The following is a 19,726-nucleotide window of genomic DNA, read 5'->3' on the forward strand; positions in this document are numbered from 1 at the left end:
TGGCGAATACCGAAAATATTACACCACCGAAAATTTCTGCTTTTACAGTATACGTTAGTGTGCATCATTACAGCATGCCATTGAGCTAGGTTACCCAGGACTCTTTGTAAAACAAAAAGGTTCCAGGCTGTCCAGTAGAAAATCCTAACCATTGATCCCTTCTCTGTGTGTGTGCGTGCGTGTGTATTTACATGTACTTGGTACTATCAATCCATGCACATCGTGGGAGTTCATTTAACATTAATTTTATGCAAAGGAAGAATGAACTATTACTTTACCTTTCGGTTGTAATTAAATCACCCTTTACTTGAGTGATTGCATGCCCTCTCATCGTCCTGCATGATCACAATGACACAACTATTTTTGTAATGAATTAGGCTGCACATCATTCATGATTGAAACCTTGACTCAATGACGGACCGTGTCCTACACAATACAATGTCCATAAGCATAGCCTATGATTGGCCAAGTTGAGTGAGTACTAGTACTACTCTACTCGACCAGGTAACAGTGACTGGAAAGATGAAGTCAAGTCAGTGGCCAGCCTAGGCCCTGGCCTGCCTCTCTGATCTGCATGGGCTTTTCTTCTATCAAGTGAAAGAAAACTATAAAAACAGCGTCCCGGAAGTGGACTTTGCGGGACGTGTGCCATATCGGTCAAGCTGTGGCCCTATCCTGTGCGTGTGATTGTGAAGCGTGACAGAAAAAGCAGATCATGCAGAAGCCTCGAGTGCCATATCGGCACATACAATACAGTCATGTAGATTTATCGGACCGGCCAAATAGGGTGTGTTAGTGCAGTTTCTTCCAGAAGTGCTTTTCTTTCTCCGTAGACCACGAATGCCGGTGGGCGCGTGGATCGGAAATACACCCACGCACAAGTCCTTGATCGCCTCCCTTTTTCTACCTACGCCTTGGCTACGGTACTACCTGCTATAACAGTCATGTAGGCTGATGCTGACACAGCTGTACAGTGACAGTGACAAGACGTGAAGTAGCAGACCGGTCGACCATTCCTGGCAGTACGGCAACAGTTACATACGCCAACACTGGCAACAGTCACAGAGCAGTGCAGTGCAGTGCCGGCACTCAAGTAATAGTTGAAGACTTTGAAGTGTCTGCTGATAAAGCTACACTTTCACACTACACAATGATTCGAGATTCTGGATTGGAAACCGACGCAATGTTGCTGAAGGGTCGCGTCGTGGTGTATTCCGTGGTAGGATGCCCTTATTGCAAGAGAGCGAAAGCTCGCTTAGAGGAGCTGAAAATCCCTTACCATGACATCAATTTGGACGCCTTCCCTGACCTGAGGGCTGACATGCAAGAGAGAACAAAGAAAACGTCTGTTCCGCAGATCTTTTTCAATAATAAACATCTTGGTGGATGGGACGACTTCGCAGAAGCGGTACGCTGGAAATATATGTTCATTAAAAATTTCTTCTTGATTCCCAAAAGTTATTTCGATTGCACAACTGACGTGTATGATTATAAATATAGGGGTGTGCGCTGTGTATAGGTGTATGTGTGCGTGAATGTGTGTGGTGTGTGCGTGTGTGTACATGGCTGTTTGTGTCCGAGTGTGCACACATAATGTATAGCAGCCGATTCCGCTTGTGAGATTTGTGCATGTGCGCGTGCTCGTGTGTGCGCGTGTGTGTGTGTGTGTGCGCGCGTGCTCGTGTGTGTGCGCGTGTGTGTGTGTGTGTGTGTGCGCGCACGTGTGTATGTATGTATGCGCGCACATGCGTGTGTACATATGAGCATGCAAGCAGCCCTCCTTCAGCTAACGCTTAGCGTTGCTTTTTAATTATTTACAGGAGTTCAAAGGAACGTTCTCGGAGTTTCTCGGGGAGGTGGCTGATAACGAAGTGCCAGCCGAGGCCCCACAGTTACCTGTTATGCAACGAACAGAAAGTGGTAAGACCAAAGTCCGTGTTTGCTTTAACAGAATGGAGTGTTTTTTATTCTTGTTTAATGTTTTCAAACAAGTCCATAGATCCAGTCTACTGTACTTGCAACTATTAGTGGTGGTTGATTAGATTCATCATTGACTCGGTCCCACGTCCACAAGGATAAACAATTACTCAGTACTGGTATTCTGTTCTGTGTGTGTGTGTGTGTGTGTGTGTGTGTGTGTGTGTGTGTGTGTGTGTATGTGTGTGTGTGTGTGCGTATGTGTAGGAGACGATTGCGACATGTCGTTCGGCATTGATGAGTACTATCAGCTTGTGCTGGACATCCGGAAAAGTGGCCTGATCGGCGACCATCGGTATCACTTGCGAAACTACAAGAACAGCTTTGTTGGTAGTGAGCTGGTTGATTGGCTTGTCGCAAACAAGAACATGTGTAAGTCCAGAGGCTTGGCAGGGCTTCTTCTTATTCATGCTACACTACAGTCGGTGCTAAAGAGCGAATACCGTGTTTCCCCGAATATAAGTCGCACCTTTTTATACTAAACTTCAAGCCAACAAAGGGGGTGCGACTTACAATCGAGCATGACTTACTACTGAAGTGAATATAATTGAAACGATATGACATGGACCTGAAAATGGGGATGCGACTTACGATGATCGAGTGCGACTTACAATCGGGGAAATACGGTAGGCTAAGGTGTTTACCAGGTGCTGGATGCCCATATGTCAGGTGCTGGATGCCCGTATGTCAGGTGCTGGATGCCCGTATGTCAGGTGCTGGATGCCCGTATGTCAGGTGCTGGATGCCCGTATGTCCACACTGCCTCGACTACTAGTACTTTAAAGTCTTATATATAACGAAGTGCTAATTCTAATGAGTTGACGAGGAGAACTCTGTCGTTAATATAGAAAACGTTAACAAAAAATGATACATATACTGTTGCTATTGAGCGTTGAGAATGAGCGAGAATCGTTGCCTTTGGTACACGTTAACTGGTCAATTTTAGGAAATCGTTATTATATGCGGCCCGTTAGAAATAATGGCTTTTTACAGTATATAGAGACTTCTGCATGAAAGATAAGAACAGCCTATGCTACGGCTCTGGACCGGCAGTATTTTCTGCACCAGACAGTACAGTAATGGTGCATAGCCTGGAGTTCTACTATCCTATTCAGGTTATGGGAATATTTTGTGATCCAATTTGTGTTTGACTCTCTCTCTCTCTATCTCTCTCTCTCTCTCTCTCTCTCTCTCTCTCTCTCTGTCTCTCTCTCTCTCTCTCTCTCTCTCTCTCTCTCTCTCTCTCTCTCTCTCTCTCTCTCTCTCTCTCTCTCTCTCTCTCTCTCTCTCTCTCTCTCTCTCTCTCTCTCTCTCTCTCTCTCTCTCTCTCTCTCTCTCTCTCTCTCTCTCTCTCTCTCTCTCTCTCTCTCTCTCTCTCTCTCTCTCTCTCTCTCTCTGTCTCTTTCTCTCTCTCTCTCTCTGTCTCTCTCTCTCTCTCTCTCTCTCTCTCTCTCTCTCTCTCTCTGTCTCTCTCTCTCTCTCTCTCTCTCTGTCTCTCTGTCTCTCTGTCTCTCTCTCTCTCTCTCTCTCTCTCTCTCTCTCTCTCTCTCTCTCTCTCTCTCTCTCTCTCTCTCTCTCTCTCTCTCTCTCTCTCTCTCTCTCTCTCTCTCTCTCTCTCTCTCTCTCTCTCTCTTCTCTCTCTCTCTCTCTCTCTCTCTCTCTCTCTCTCTCTCTCTCTTTCCACTAAGAGAATGCACATAATTTCTGTGCACAAAGGGCCACTGCCTGAAGTGTAGGGTCAAACAGTGCGGTTAACCAGCTACGGCGCAGTTTGGAACAAATAACCAGTTGCATGGCTACTCGGTTACTATTTCACTGTACCCTGCACGCAATGTACGTCACTGCATTACTACAGTAGTGCAGTCATGTACTTAGTTGTGGAGCTGCATTACCGTCGGTACACGCACCTGCATTATCGTCGGTACACGCACCTGCATTGTATGTGTACTGTACTACTGTGGGCCATGCATGCGTGACAAGGTGACATGACAGTTGAAGTACAATTGAGCCTACTGTAAGTCTACAAACTTTCGGCGTGTTCGATTTTCGGCCTCTCGGAGCTAAAACACATTTCGGTCGCATTAAAATTTCGGCCTGTACTGTTGCTGCCTGTATACACTGTCACACTGAACCTTGCAAAACAAAATGTCAGCCGCAACAAAGCCTCTATCCCCTATTATTAGTATCCATGTTGCGGAGAGTTTTTTTTGTAGTCCGTGAGGTCCTGGGCTTTACATGTACAGTCTCCATGGCACATGAATGAAGGGTACCGTATGTTCTCTATTATAAGCGCTGAGCTTATATTTTTTCAACACACCTCTACCCCGCGCTTATATTGGAGACTGTGCTTATATTTTTTCCAACCAATATTAAACTCCATGCAGAGCAAGAAGAAATACATGCTAGATATAGATATTATTGTTGTTGTTTTTTGATTGTCTAGCACGGAAAGAGGCAGGTGACATGGGCCAAGAGCTAATTCAGCGAAAGTTTGGTCATCATGTTACGGATGACCATGAATTCAAGGATGGTTACTTTTTCTATCGCCTGGTGGAGGATGATGAGTCTGAGGCCCTGAACACGAAGTTCCCGTCGGAGCTGGAACCAATGCCAGGTCAGTTGTGAATTCTGTACAGTGTGCTCATGGCATAGTTGTGGGCGTGGGTGTGTATGTGCCAGCTACTTTGGTTGGTGGGTGCACATATATGCCAGATAGTGTTGGGTCTGTTGCCAACGCCGGGCTTGGCGGCTTGAATGTGTATTGTTCAACCTGCCACCTTTTTTGGTGGTGGTGGTGCCTGGTGGTGATGGTGGTGGTGGTGGTGGTGGTGGTGGCGGCGGCGGCGGCGGTGTGTGGCGGCTGCGGCGGTGTGTGTGGTGTGGTGTATGCGTATGCATGTTTTGAAGGATGTTTACATCAATTTTGTTTATAATCTCCTTGTTTGGCTTATTTAACTTATGAATCAGACCTACGGGTGGAATCCTGATTATTTGAATGCGGCTTCACCTGTACTGGAATACCGCATTAATCCTTGTTTCACTGAATCTTTTGCAGCTGCCCAGCTCTCGGAAAACCTGCGCCGGTTAATTTTGAAGCTCTATGCAGACTACCTTTCGGATGACGGCAGGGTATGTACACTGGCAGTTAAACAATAGCATTTTTAGCTTCAGCATTTTAGCTACAATAGGGTGTTTTGTATGCATCGCGTAGTCACTTCATGATTTTCATCCATATATAGAGCTTTGCCACTAGCTTGCGACCCCTACATCCCGCCAAATTTGGTTGATCTCTCACTGGTTTGTCTTCTTCATTTATACTTGCTATATTTGCATGGGAGGTTTTCGTAGTTTTTTAGAGCACATATATGGACGATAAAAAAATAAAGTCAGTGAATGATTTTTTCCAAATTTGGTTCAGCAGATGTCCAGCGCTAGCGGTGCACTCGTTGGCCAAGTTGTAAGGACACAGCTTGCTTTTGAGTGTAACTGTTACTTATCCAGTGATACATGTACATGTACATGGTTACGGGTACACTCATACCTCGTTTTTCCCGGCGGTCTGGGACCGGGCACTGCCTGTAGCTTTGAAATGTCCGTAACTCCGAATCACATACCTCTTGATGGGGAAAGGCCATAGATATAGCATATGGCGTCACTATTTCCAAGTGCCCGTAACTTCGGTGTCCGGATAACTGAGATATGCGTGTACATGTATATGATGCTTGCTGAAATCTGACCTCTTGAAATGAGCAAAATATCCATACAACCGTGTGCTCACTTCAATTTTTATTATTTTTTAAATAAAAATTGAAGTGAGCACACGTTTGTATGGGAGCGTGAATCGTACTACATGTACATGTATACTGATTCCTGGCTCTGCATTATTCTTTGATTGTAGAGTGTTGACTACGCGGGTATGGCGAAAAGTGAACAGTTCGAGCAATACGTCAAGCTATCTGCAGAGTTACAGCGGACAGAAGTTGGCAAGATGACCCGACAGGAGACCCTTGCGTTCTTCATCAACATCTACAATGCCCTTGTTGTGCATGCCAACATTGAGCGTGGGCCACCGATCTCCGTTTGGCAGCGTTACAAAGTGAGTCGGTGAAATGGACCTAGTGATAGCGTTGTGGCTGCTGCTGCTGATGATGATATGTACACATGGGTGATCACTGATCACTGATCAGTACTTGTCACTGATCAGTACTTGTCACGCCATTTCACAGTGTTATGATTGAAACCATTAATGTGGCTGTGACGAGAATGATCGGCACTTACCTTGAACAAAAACGTTCTAGGAAACCTAAGCTGTGCGAATGGTGTGAGTATTCAATACGCAACTTGCTTTATTTATTGCGTTTATGTCATTTCTGTCTCCACGAAATCTGTTGATGTAATTTGTTTATGTGGATGTTCGTGTGCATGTGCGCGCGCGCGTGTGTGTGTGTGCGTGTGCGTCCGTGTGTGTGCATGTTTTTGTATTTGCATGCCTTACCCTATTGTGTTGTGTTCCCAGTTCTTCAACACAGTTAGCTACAACATTGGTGGTCAGCTGTACTGCTTGCAGGACATTGAAAATGGTGTGCTGCGCGCCAACAGGAAGGGTGTTGGGCAGGTGCGCGCTCCCTTCAGTCGCACCGACCCGCGCTTATGTGTATCGCTAGACCGCTGTGAGCCGCTCATCCACTTTGCGCTGGTGTGCGGAGCCAAGAGCTGTCCGCCCATCAAGACCTACACTGCCCCGGTGAGTAGCTCAGTGCATGAATCTCTGTGACTCTGTCTGCATGTAACCCCCACATCATCGCGTGTGCCTTTTCTCTACCTTCTTTTTCCTGTATCTCCATCTTTGCCCTTCCTCTCCTTTCTAGCTGACCAGCACCACTGCTTTCCACTGTCTCTTACACTCTCCTCCCGCTCTTCCTTTCCTAGTTCTCTTTCTAAAAGCATGTATGGTTTTTTGTGCCAGTGCCGGTAGCCTTAGTCAATCTGATCCTGTTCACGTGTGACGTACAATAACATGTCCATGTCTGGTGTACATACATTATGTGCTGTGTCTACTTATATTCGATGAAGTAAATCTTGGAATATTCACAGCTTGGAAAACAAATTTTGAATTCACTTCACCTAATGCCAAGCATGTCCGCTGAACCTGACCATAGAAGCCATAGTAGTTCCTGGTTTGGATCTTTGTCGTGACTAAAGAAGCTGTGCATAGCGAAGTTTCATAGTGTTTGAGGGATCTGGCAAAAACGAAAATCATTTGATTCGGAGCTTGCGGAAAAGTGGGAACTTCAAGTTTTTTTGGAGTACGGGAAATAGAGAGTCAGGCATGTACTTTCGTTGCTCCTGGCTGCCAAATCTGATGATTTGTTTTATTGTGCACATGTTCGACTTTATAAATTATGCTGGTTGTGATATGGATAGTGGCTTATTGCTGTTGTTTGTTTGTTTTTACTCGCCCTCCTCTTAGAACATTGATCAGGAGCTCCGTCTTGCTGCTAGTTCATTCTTGGATGGAGAGGCTGTGGGTGTTTCTGGCAATGTGGTAAGCTACTAACTAGGGCATGATACATGTAATAGCAAGACATAACTTGGTTATGTACTCTTTGTAATAGTATATCAAAGACGCATATATGCTTCTTTCACAGGCTCTTCAAGTATATTATCAGTTTGCATCCCAATCCAAGCCTAGGGCCTGCTAGCAAGAGTGTATAAATTTTAACCCCAAGAGTTTGCAAGTGCTTGAGCTTTATCTCTATCAATAGTGCCCCCCCCCCCCCCGGGATTGTTCTGCAACTCCGCTATGGGTGCTGTCCCGACAGAATTTCAAGTTGAGGGCATTTTGATGATGCAATTTGCGTTGTACAGACATATCCTGGAGCTTTTGGTGCACGAATCTCCATTTGATCCTGTACAAACTAAACAGGGTTTGCACAGGTTATGGAACGTCTGGAAAATGTATGATATTGTGGAACATGTTTTCAATGGCCTGGAAAACTATGATATTTGAGTGAGAGTTTTGAAAAGTTTTGGAGAACGAAGTTTCCGACTGTCACATTTCAGCTTGTGCATGTTCTTTGGCTTGTGTTTTGCGTGCGGTAGCTGTCCTGCACGTTCTGTATTTTATTATTGCATATACATTTGTGTCGTTGTCTGGAATTCTTTTCGCCTGTTCGGACTTTGGGGACCGCTTCAGCCTGTGCATATTCTTTGGCTTGTGTTTGGTCATGGAAAAGTTATTTTGGTTCGCACAGGAAAATCTTTTAAGTTTTGTGGTGATTTTCCTGTGCGAACCCTGACTATTAAAAGCAAGGAAACACGTGTGGATGCATTGACACCCAGTACAAACATCGCATATCGCTCGTGCGAGAAGCATTGCATCACATAAAACGGAGCGCCAACTTGAAATTCTGTCCGAGCGAATCTAGCAAAAACAGGTGTGCTATTTTATCAGCATTCAACCATGATGATCTGCATCACGTATGCCGTCATGCACTCTTCTAGAATAATCTTGTATGCAGTAGAATTTTCCTCGTCCAGCCACTGCCTGTAGCTAGGAATTGGCCATAACCAAGAACATGCATGTACAGTACATATGGATTGCATGCAAGTAACCACTTTTTTGGTGTCAATCAATATGTTGGGGTGCCATTTTTCGTTGCAAAGCCAATTTTTGTTTATAATACTCTAGAGGGGTCGGAAAAGGTACCCTGTCGACGGGAGTGTCCGGATCTGGGTAGTCGGGATTAGGGGCATCTTACTGTATGGACAATATCCTGATAATTAGATCACTGGTCGTATCCGTACTGGAACGGAAATACTCAGTCGTTTCTCTATGTGCTCTTTTGCGATGTAGGTATCTCTAAGTCGAATTCTCAAGTGGTATGCTGGTGACTTTGGTGCGAACAAGCATGAGGTGAGCATACAATGCAGTTTTTTTGACTATCCAGCGGAACATGTCATGTAACGTTACTCAAAGTCAAAGTACTTCACAAATTCATCTCGAGTGCTTGACTATGGATTAATACCGGTGTGCTATGTACCGTAAAGTACCGTTGATCCGCCCCCACACCATGTTGCTTCCCAGCTGGGTTTTCGGCAGGGGGCGGGAATTAGATCAAGGCTGTCAAGTGCAGTACGATGTACAACAACGTAGAAGTTCAGACTCGATGTGCTGGATTGTGCACATTTTCATCCTGGATTGGCAAATTTTGTGTACAGCAGTGTATGCGTCGGTTCAACATCGTATTTTCGTTGTATACGCCGAAGTCGCTTCACAGGTAGAAAATCGACAGGGGGGGGGGGGGGGGCAGGAATTAGAGAGGGGGCGGGAATTAGAGAGGGGGCGGGAATTAGAGAGGGGGCGGGAATTAGAGAGGGGGCGGGAATTAGAGAGGGGACGGGAATTAGAGAGGGGGCGGGAATTAGAGAGGGGGCGGGAATTAGAGAGGGGGCGGATCAACGGTACTTTACGGTACATGTGTAGCACTTGTCTTCTGCAGGCTTCGCCAGAACAGACCAGTATGGCAAAGTAGCTAGCTAGGCATGTTCTCTATCTATGGCTGAGCTTTGCAGGTGGAAAGACCTATGTCGATGTTGGTAAATCTGGTGCGTTTTGGGGGAGGGGTTGCCTGGCTTTTCACCAAGCCGTTGTTCAGAGTTCAACATAGTAATGTTTGGGCGCCGTCCAGTTTTATAATAATAATAATATTCGCGGGATCCGCGTCGGCATCGCTTGAATGTTCAGAAACACACAAACTAGCCTTCGCATCCGCAGGCCACCACTATGCCTGTTCACCTTAGTGGCGAATGCAGACCTCGCAAGTGAGTCAGGGGAGAGGAGGTTAGTCTCTCAACCAATCGGGCGTGTAACGGCCCATAACCCTGTAAACTGCATCCTTGTTATTCTCACTCCGAGCTGTGAGTACCCAGTTGACCGTGGGTGTCGGCACAGTTCAACACGCGTAAAAAGTCTTTTTACACGCTCCCTGCTACCAGCGCGGGTCTTGAACTCGGGACCTCATGATTCGCAGGCAGGCCTGCAAACCAATCGGCCATATGCGTTGGTTTTATTCCTTCTCTTTTGTGTGACTTAAAGTAAGTAGAACATGCAATGTACTTCAAGTACTGGTGTAGCTGACGTGTCGTAGGTCGCCTCTTTTTGTCACCCTCCTCCGTCTTTTTGTCACCCTCCTCCGTCTTTACGTTTACCCCAGTATGTGCTGATGGTGACCAAGCGCTGAACTCTTCCAATGTCACTTGTAATTCAGGTTGAGTTTTGTGCTGCCAGAGTTTGTGCTTGGTGGCTTTCATGCTCGCTCGCTGTAATGGCTCCTGGTAGATGTTTGCGTGCGTGTGTGTGTGTGTATGTGCTTCGCCCCTGTTCTGCTAACCGTAGATTCTTGCATTCATCGTGGAACACTTGCCTAGTGAGAGCGAGAAGAGAGCTATGCTGGCTCCACTGCTCAAGTCACGCTCTTATAGCATTGAGTATCAAACCTACGACTGGTCTTTGAACGGCAGCAGTTAGTCATTGCAGTACTGATGTTACTGCTGCTGTTGACATCCACTGGTGCTCATGGTCCTTATTATTATTATTATTATTATTATTATCATTATTATACTGTCAAGTTGACTTTTTAAATGTCATCAACTCGACTCTTCTCTCTCTCTCTCTCTCTCTCTCTCTCTCTCTCTCTCTCTCTCTCTCTCTCTCTCTCTCTCTCTCTCTGTCTTTTTTGTGAAATCATGTGCCGGCTTTCAGACATTTAAAAACCTGTTGTAGATGTCTTCGTCCTCATTTATTAGACTCATCTGTCTTCATAAATGTAAAATACTCTCTCGCTGCTCTTTATATACACATCTTTTAGCATTGACCTTTCAAATTTTCCCACCACCAACCAGTGCCTTTATTCATTCAACCAACAACCACATGCATGCAAGACAATTTTGATTGCAATGAATAAGTAGGCTGGAAAACCTAACGTTACTAAAATGTAACTTTCTGCATCTATCTGAATAGTTATTTTGCTCTGAGCTTCCACGAAACGACCATTCTGCTTTTCCTGTTTTTGTTAGCAAGACAATGAATGCTGTCTTTATAAACAATGAGTGCTGCTTTTATTATCAATCACCGAACCGAATGTTATTTTTCTGTTGTATTGACCTTTCCTTCATACCGCTATGCAATGTGTTACTTCTGCTTTTGCTAGTTTTATGGCTTTGTGCTGGGAACAGGGTATTACCCGGACATGATCTTCTTATCTTGAAATTTTCTGTTCATCCCCTGTGTATACCAGTCAGACTCAGGCAGCGCTTTATTTGACAACATACCAGTACTGTTCATTGCATCTCGGTGCTCATGTACTACTGTGCTTGCAATTTTTCTTTCAAAAGCACAACGGACTTAACTTTTTTTTTTTTTTTTATGAAAGTGCACATGCCTACATAGAATGGAAGTTACTTGTGTGACCATTGTTGTTTTTGCATACTCTTACCGTGCAGTGACTGCATCGTACAGCTCTGTAAGTGTGCAGCTGACTGCCGTGTATGGGTATATCCAAGAGTACATAACCCCCTGGACTCTTTGGTATATCCAAGAGTACATAACCCCCCAGAGTGTGCAACGCCTGATCCAGCTCTGCATAGGGTCTTGGTCGAGCGGAATCGGATCTTTGCGTCATAATACCGTACACATCTGAGGGGAACCCGGGGAGTCGCGGGTACTCTTGGATCAAAAACAATGGTGCCCTGCCTCGAGACCGGCCTTGCGCTGGTGTGAAGTGTACGCATGACATCAGAAGATCCGATTCCGCTCGACCAAGACCCTACACAGAGCTGGATCGGCATTGCACACTCTGGGGGGTTATGTACTCTTGGTATATCTCATCAAGAGTATGTCCCTGAGGAGTGTGCAACTCTCCACTATGGGTGTTGTCTCGGCAGAATTTCAAGTTGAAGACGTTAGTCATTGTTATGATGCATTCTACACATGTACAGTACCTACAAGTACAATCATGCATATGCTGGTACTACATTGTAGTATGCATGTCATACTACCAGCATAGGCATGTAGGTAGTACCAAGAGTCCATAGCCCCAAGAGTGTGCAACTGGTCTGGCTGCTGTTAGCCTGTACTAGGCTGTAGGCCCACTGCAGAGCGGAATTCCAACATTACGTCCTGCCGCTGAGGCTTGGAACCAGGGAGTAGTACAAGCGCAACGAACGTGTACGTCATTTTTGATGTAACGTTGGAATTCCGCCGTGCAGATCCCCATGCACAGAGTTGCACACTCTTGGGGTTATGGACTCTTGGTAATACCAAGAGTACATAAACCAGAGTGCAACTCGGGATGGTTCCTGTGGGAGCGTAATTCGTGCAGTACGTCATTTCTGACGGCATGGTAAACCACAGGTACGGTGAAAAGTTGCGTAACCAGTCGCGGTGGTGCAGGTCACTGAGTTTGTCCTGATTTCGGTTTTTTTTGATACGGATAGCCTGGTGACTTTACTTGTCAGTGGATGTATGCAGCGTACACAGTCACACAAAACACCGAAATCCTGAAACAGGACGTCTAAAATCAAGCAAACTTGGCCGGTTTCCAGGCTATGAAACATGAAAATTTGAGCTGTACGCAAGTCGCGGCTTGGCTGACCTCATCAGGGTGACATAGTGCACGAACTGCGCTGTTTCAGATCTGACATGCACAGTTGCACACTCTGGTTTATGTACTCTTGGTAATACTGTACATGTGTTTTATAATTTTATTATGTGTATCACCAAAGTGACGCTCACTGCATTCATTTCAACCCGGAGCAGTCAGCAGTTCCAGGACACTACAATAATTATAGGTACAGTTGTGCTGTGTGAAACCTAGCCCAATTCCACATGCAGGGTACGGATCCTGCTGAATGTACACATGTACAAACACAGTGATGTGATGTGAACTGGTCCAGGGTGCTTGCTTGGTACTTTGGGTAGGATTTCACACAGCGCAACTATAATACTCACAATTCTAAATAGAACAATTGGACAGGACAATGGGTGGACTCACAATCGATATAGACAAAATTAATGGTTCAACAGCCACTTTGGGTCAAGAAAGTCAGAAATACGAGAACCAAAATGCACAACACAGCTATGTACAGGGTTTCAGACGGATCTTGGCCTGTAGTTTATCTATCATATGTACAGAAAGCTTTGCTGCCTACTTTTTAAAGGGTTAGACATCTTATAACTACAAATGTGCAAGGTTAACAAGTATGTACAATGGACAAATCCAAGAAAGCAATGCGAGAGGGAGAGAGAGAGAGAACATTAATCGACAGTGGGGAGCTTTCTCCGATCTCGCGATGCGTTTCTCTTTCTTTTCTTAATTGAAAACTTATCCAGTTTGTTCGTCTTTTTCAGCTCAGCAAACTTGGTTGCAATCTCCAGCTTCTTCTGGTCACCTACAGGGACATGAAAAACAACCAGCAGAGTACTTTCTCGAATGTACTATCGAGAGGCAAAAAGGAATACAGAGTACACTGTTTCAGTTAATAAAATCCCTATTTGAATAATGTGGATGAACGCTGGTGGCCAGCTCTCTTTGACGGTATGGTACGGGACATGTACGGGATAGCGCGCCAGGCGGGGCGACGCTAGTCACATGGTTCGTGCCGCCCCTCCTCCCCCCCCCCCCACACAAAACATACAAAATAAAGCGCTGTGGACTCTGGCTAGCGCCGCCAGGCGCTACTACTCGTAACATCTCGCGCATAGCTCCGGGAATTAACTGCTATTCTGTGCGGTCATATTGAACTGATGTGTACGATGTAGCAATCTGTGACACTTTTAACCCTTCACCGACTGAACTCAATGTATGTGGAGAACTGTGCCCTCAAATTTATTTTATATTAAAATGCGGCAAAGCAAAGCATGTGACAGCCACGTACTCTTTTTCAGGTAGAAAGGCTTTTTGCCTTGCTTGATCAGATCCTGTTGATGCTTCCTAGTCTCTCGCTTCGCTGCTTGTTGTTCTTTCCTCTGCTGGTCCCTGCGCTCCTGCTGGTCCTGCAACAGCAACAAGCAACAAAACACCATTATACCTATCTGTCAGTGTCCCATCATCATGTACAGTCATGAAGATTCTACTGAAATACTGTTACCTACAATGCTACATGTACAATGCAAGCATGGCACGCTACTGGCACTTTGGCAGGAGAAATACACACACGGAAGACACAGAATTAACCTTGGGACTTTGAGGAACTTGGGAAGGTCATTGCCGAAAGTAATAGCACCCATATTACATAAGGAACACACATGCATGCATGTACTCGTGTACAGGCCTGCCACACACATACATGGGACAAACTCAACTCAATACGCTCAAACACGACAACATCAACAGTAGAACTGTGCTAAGATGTACCCGCATGGGCTGCAGGAAAGTGTACTTACCATCCGAGGCACTTCTTATCACAACCTACTTCAGAGTACGCACTAAGTGAATTGCACTGTCTTTGAAGTCGTGCTTTGATACTGGCTGCAAACAAACGTCCTGCAAATCACCCTTTTCAAATAGGACATACCGGTACCGGTGGCCATAGATGTCACATACATGTACACACTTGCGGTCAGCCAACATGGTATCAAAATTTAATTGTGATGGCTTCAATCGGCTAGCGAGTCCATGAATATGCACTAAACTTGGGAGTAGCAGACAGTGGAGGGTACTGTATGAAGTTGAAACCACCAATGCTATAGCCACGGCTTACCAATCGAGATAGCATCGTGTTAATCTCTAACTTCCTGTTCGGATCTCGGGTCCGCTTGGCTTCACGCCGAAGCTCCTGAAAAGGAGAAGCACCAGACAAAAGACCGAACGTTAGGCAACAGCAATGCTAATAAGCCAATACGCTGATTTCCAGTCATAAACGGGCACCTGATGGAAATATCCATAACAAAGTTAGTTCACAGTAAAATGTCGTTGACCCACCCTGTGGGTGTGTCGCTTCGCAGCTGGTTTCTCAGTATGGGCGGGAATGAGATGCAGGCTTCTCAGTAGGGGCGGGAATGAGATGCAGGCTTCTGAGTAGGGGCGGGAATGAGATGCAGGCTTCTGAGTAGGGGCGGGAATGAGATGCAGGCTTCTGAGTAGGGGCGGGAATGAGATGCAGGCTGTCATGCGCAGCACACACTACAATGTACAACAACGTAAAAGATCAAACATGCCGTGCGGGATTTTATCCACCGGCTAGCTTTGCATGATGGCAGCCGTGAGCGCCAGTCAAGTGTCAAGCAAGGTCAGTGGGGAAAAGCGACAGTCATTTCATTACTCAATCTCTGGACAGTCAGCTGTTTGTGTTTGCATCTTGTTTGGTGCAATCAGCGGAGCTCAGAGTGATTGGCCCCGCCGATCGCAATCAAGTCTAGTGTACAGCGCAGCGTTTTTAATTTGCCGGAATGTGTCAAAGTCAGAGCATGAGAAACACAGCTAGCTTTGTTCTAATCCTTTTGCTAGAATGATCTATTACTTGGCTAGTAGGGAAATGGTGGTAAAACACACACACACACGTAGCAAAATTTAACAGGTATGATTGCACTAGCCCCGTACAATGCCCAGAGATGTGTGCGATCATACCCTCTGGATATTGTTCTGATGACAGCGACATGATGTAGAACATTCGCTCATTCATTACAGTTCAGGAACGACTATTGGTTACGTTACGCAGATGAAGAGATTAGACTGAGAAACACAGCACAAAATACAGCTAATGTAGGTTCACAGAAGATGAAGTGGATGGAAGTTTAACGTCTAAACTTTTTAATAATAGCCAACCTTCTTCTCAGTCGATTGGTACGACTCAATGAAGTCATAAGACTTTTGGAAGAGATCCGGGTTTAACTTTCCCGACAGGTCGTCGAAACGAGGGTCACGAGCAACCTGAATGCCAAAAATACACGCGTAGAAGAACGCAATTAGAAGTGCACGTTGATGCATACATGTACATAGCACTTACATGCAAAAAGCAGGGATAACTTGGAATCAACTACTATCCACTTCAATGCACAGGCGAGGGTAAATGAACCGCTTGCACACTGGACATGTGTAAGTGAACATACTCGTACATAGCACATGCACACTGCCCAGATAAGACCCTGACAGGTTCAGCTGAATGTCTGCACAATCGAGGTAGGACAGCACATAAGATGATGCTCCTAATATCCAGAACAAGCCCCTCCTGGAGGAGCTATGGGAAAAGAATCCCCCAGAACAACAGTCTTGTGTTTGTAGTAATCATGGTAATAGTACTTGTCAGTATGCAGATAAGGTACAGACACCAGAAGCAACCGACACAATGCCCAACCTTCTTTTTCCGAAGAGGATCTTTAAAGGCGGATACTCGCTGCTTTGAAGACTTTTCAACAGGCCTGCATGGCAAACAGTGGAGAAAAGGCAGCAGACGCACACAGACACATAAGTCAAGTACAAATAGATCAGTCTGGTGAGGATTAGAACACCGATGCATGTGGGGCGTGCACTAAGTAGTTTGCAGTGCATTGATATAAGCAGATAGGCTGCAAGACAAGTTGAGCAACATGTCAGTCATCAGGAGGTTGTTGTCAGACACCAACCTGTTCTTGTTTGTGCGAGTGAACTGCTTTTTCTCTTTCGCTTCATCGGACTGCAGGCTGGATTTCTTGGAGCTGTACACGGCATCAAACCTACACGAAGAACAGGCACATGGAGACGAAAATCTAGTCGCAAGCTTGGAAGAGCTCAGCAACATCCCACAATGAGTACTAGTGCTGAAAAAAATACTCAGCGCCAGGTGTGATTGAGCCCCCCCCCCCCCCCCCCCCCCCCCCGCAATGTGCTTACTTCTTGGTACCGATCTTTTCGCGGAGCTCCACCAACTCACCAAAAGAGCAATCCCTTAGCCCTGTGACACGGGCACACGAAAACAACGCACAGAAAAAAACAGAAAATAATGTTTGAGCGCCATCACCCTTCTTCGTGTCAGACCAGGGTGCATACTGGTAGTGACGCGGCAATCCCAAACACAAGTAAACAAAACCGAGCCAACTGTCTTACCTTCTGGCAGCTGGTCGTCACCACTTTCCTGAAGACAGAGAAACAACCATGGAAGAATCAGCAGCAGCAGCAGCAGCAGCAGCAGCAGCAGCGGCAGCAGCAGTAGCAGCAGCAGCAGCAGCAGCAGCAGCAGCAGCAACACATGCAAAGGTGATCAAACTACATGCACCAGATAATGGCCAAATCGATGGTAGCCATCTCTAGTCCAGGACTACCTGGGTATTCGAGAATAAAGAACATAACTCAATGTGCCGTCGGGTGATTGCTTGTTTGCGAAGGCAACTACGAGGCATCCAGGCACGGTAATACTGTCAGTGCACATGCATCGGCCAATTATATGAAGTAGGCGATACATTATTTTGGCAACTTAGTGACATGCATGCACACGCGCAAGTAAAGCCCACACACACGTATACACACACACCCCTCCGGCAGCTGGCCAGGAATGTTGGAAATGTCATGCTCATTAGAATGGTGCAATAGCGACGTCTACAGGGAAAGCCTATCAGCATAGAGCATATGACTCGAGACGTACAAGCCAAAAAGCAAAGCAATGACTGAATGAGTCTGTCAATGACTCGACAATCGGGCCGGAACATGGTAACCACTTGATCAGCTATCCAATCGGCAAAAGCGACAGCAGAAGCAAGTTGCATGCACGTGTGTATATGTTTGAGAGAGCTAAGATAAATTATACCAATGCAAACACCAGGCGACAAGAAACGAGATAAATTCACAACCAGAAAGCGAAACATGAAAGTGAGGAATACTGACCTAAATTTACAAACAATTTCAGTGTGAACAAATTCTTTCTCTGCTTCTTTTTCTGCATGGTTTGCGCTAAATTAAAATAAGGTATAAACTACTTTGCAGTTTGCGTATTTATATATTATTTAGTTATCGGATTGTTTTGGTTTGCCAGTAAATACTTCTGATGAGATGGCTTCAAAAACGTTGAAGGAATATACATGACAACTATTTCTTAAGGTACGCAAGCTCCACTGCAGACACTTCATGACATGAAAACCCGAAACTGATTGAGATATTGTAATTCGCAGTGAGGAGCCCACTGGATTTGAGGGTGGTATGTGTACGGTTTTCATACATGGCAAGTAGTTTTTACTGATGGTGTTTGTACTGAGTGCACAACTCACTCTATTTATTGCATAAATCACATTAACATAATAATATTATTGTCCACAGTAGCAAAACCATTGATTACACTTTACAAAATGATTTTATGGATTCAGCTAGTGAGTCCAATGGGGAAAAAACTACGTACCTCTTCACTAGCTGAGCTGTCTGTAGTAACATCTCCTGTGTCCTCATCAGAACTCATCTTGCTAATTTGTTGCTCAATGGACACTGCTGAAATAGTAGTGCCCAGTACCACGGCAGCACAATGCAGACAATTCACAGCAAAAAGAGCAAGACAGTCAGTGAGTGCAGTCACTGCAGTTTGAAACAAACTGTGCTAAATCTATGACGTCATCAGCCACGAGTGCAAAAAAAATATAATTATGGTGAAAAAAGGTCTGCTGCGCGCGTGGCCCGTGCATCCATGCAGCGCCGCCGTTGTCGGTGCGCCGCTTTTCAAATTTTGCCTCAACAAGCTGGGATCGGGAGTGCACGCATCGTTGATGACGAAAAGTGTCGTTTCTGGTATCTCCGAATTTGACTTTGGTGAAATAGTTGTTTCTCTTCTTCAGCCGTCCTGACTTCTAGGGTGAGTGATAAGCCTGGTGATTCCTTTAACTTGCATTGAAATTTACTATAGTAGCCGGCGGTATCCTTATTTTTGCTGTCCAGCCTAAACATGAGTTCCACCAGTCAGAAACATCGTGATTTCACCGGTGAGCCTATGGGCGACAAGGATGTCACTGAATTGCCTGGCATTGGACCCGCTCTCGGCGGCAGACTGAAGGAGCAAGGCTTCGACAAGGCCTACGTCGTCTATGGTCAGTTCTTGGTGCTGAAGAAGAACGAAGAGCTATTTCTGGACTGGATTAAGCAGACTTGTGGTGCGAACGCGAAGCAGGGTGGAGATTGCTATCAGGCCTTCAAGGATTGGACAAACTCCTTCTTGTGAGGTAGTGGTACAGCCTTTTCCAGTACATTCTTGCCTGGAGAGCTTATATCAGGCATTTTATACGTTATGGATCTAGCTGTTTTATAGTCGTGTCCAGTTTTAGCGTTGTGGTTTGAGCTTGACGTCCCATCTGCAAACTTTTTAGTTCATTGATATAGCTTTTAGCTTTTCAGAGAAAGATCAAGTCCCACTTTCTTGTGTGTTGTGCTTTTAGCTTTTCACGTATTGTCGAAAAAATACAACTTTAATAGCCCCTATAATCATTCGATATGTGAAAGTACAGTGCTGCTCAATGAGATCCGACTCGAAGCTCAAATCTGTGCCTTGCAGATTTCGGGCCCTGGGCTGTACGCACTAGCAAAGTGCACGCGCTCATCATGCCCCCAGCATACGCGCTCATTATGCCCCCAGCATGTGCAAGTGACGTTTCCGCGCGGGAACTGCGGCATCACAACGATAAACAAGTCGAAAAAGGGAGAAAAAATAAAGAGTTTTCTTTGGACAGACGGCACGCGCTGACCCCGAGCGTGTGCCATATGGCCGATGATGAAACCAAAATCATTTCGCGGCGCTCGTT

At 45.6% G+C, this 19,726-nt stretch overlaps 2 protein-coding genes across 2 annotated transcripts; one reads left to right on the top strand and one right to left on the bottom strand.

The window, feature by feature from the left end:
* The first annotated feature begins 912 nt into the window (after positions 1–912).
* LOC135805404 (uncharacterized) lies at positions 913–11,496 on the top strand. Its single transcript, XM_065319432.1, has 10 exons — positions 913–1,408; positions 1,821–1,920; positions 2,185–2,349; positions 4,421–4,591; positions 5,033–5,106; positions 5,876–6,073; positions 6,494–6,721; positions 7,448–7,522; positions 8,834–8,893; positions 10,376–11,496. The coding sequence occupies exons 1-10, from the start codon at positions 1,151–1,153 to the stop codon at positions 10,505–10,507; spliced, it is 1,461 nt and encodes a 486-aa protein (XP_065175504.1). The 5' UTR covers positions 913–1,150; the 3' UTR covers positions 10,508–11,496.
* Positions 11,497–13,018: 1,522 nt separating this feature from the next.
* Positions 13,019–18,507, bottom strand: LOC135805405 (ribosomal RNA processing protein 36 homolog). Its single transcript, XM_065319433.1, has 9 exons — positions 18,343–18,507; positions 17,061–17,088; positions 16,848–16,908; positions 16,601–16,690; positions 16,333–16,396; positions 15,804–15,908; positions 14,740–14,814; positions 13,915–14,032; positions 13,019–13,428 (listed from the first exon to the last, which is right to left on the bottom strand). The coding sequence occupies exons 1-9, from the start codon at positions 18,397–18,399 to the stop codon at positions 13,295–13,297; spliced, it is 732 nt and encodes a 243-aa protein (XP_065175505.1). The 5' UTR covers positions 18,400–18,507; the 3' UTR covers positions 13,019–13,294.
* Positions 18,508–19,726: the final 1,219 nt, after the last annotated feature.

Source organism: Sycon ciliatum, chromosome 1 (assembly GCF_964019385.1).
Source record: "Sycon ciliatum chromosome 1, ocSycCili1.1, whole genome shotgun sequence".
In the NCBI taxonomy this organism is placed as follows: Eukaryota; Metazoa; Porifera; class Calcarea; order Leucosolenida; family Sycettidae; genus Sycon; species Sycon ciliatum.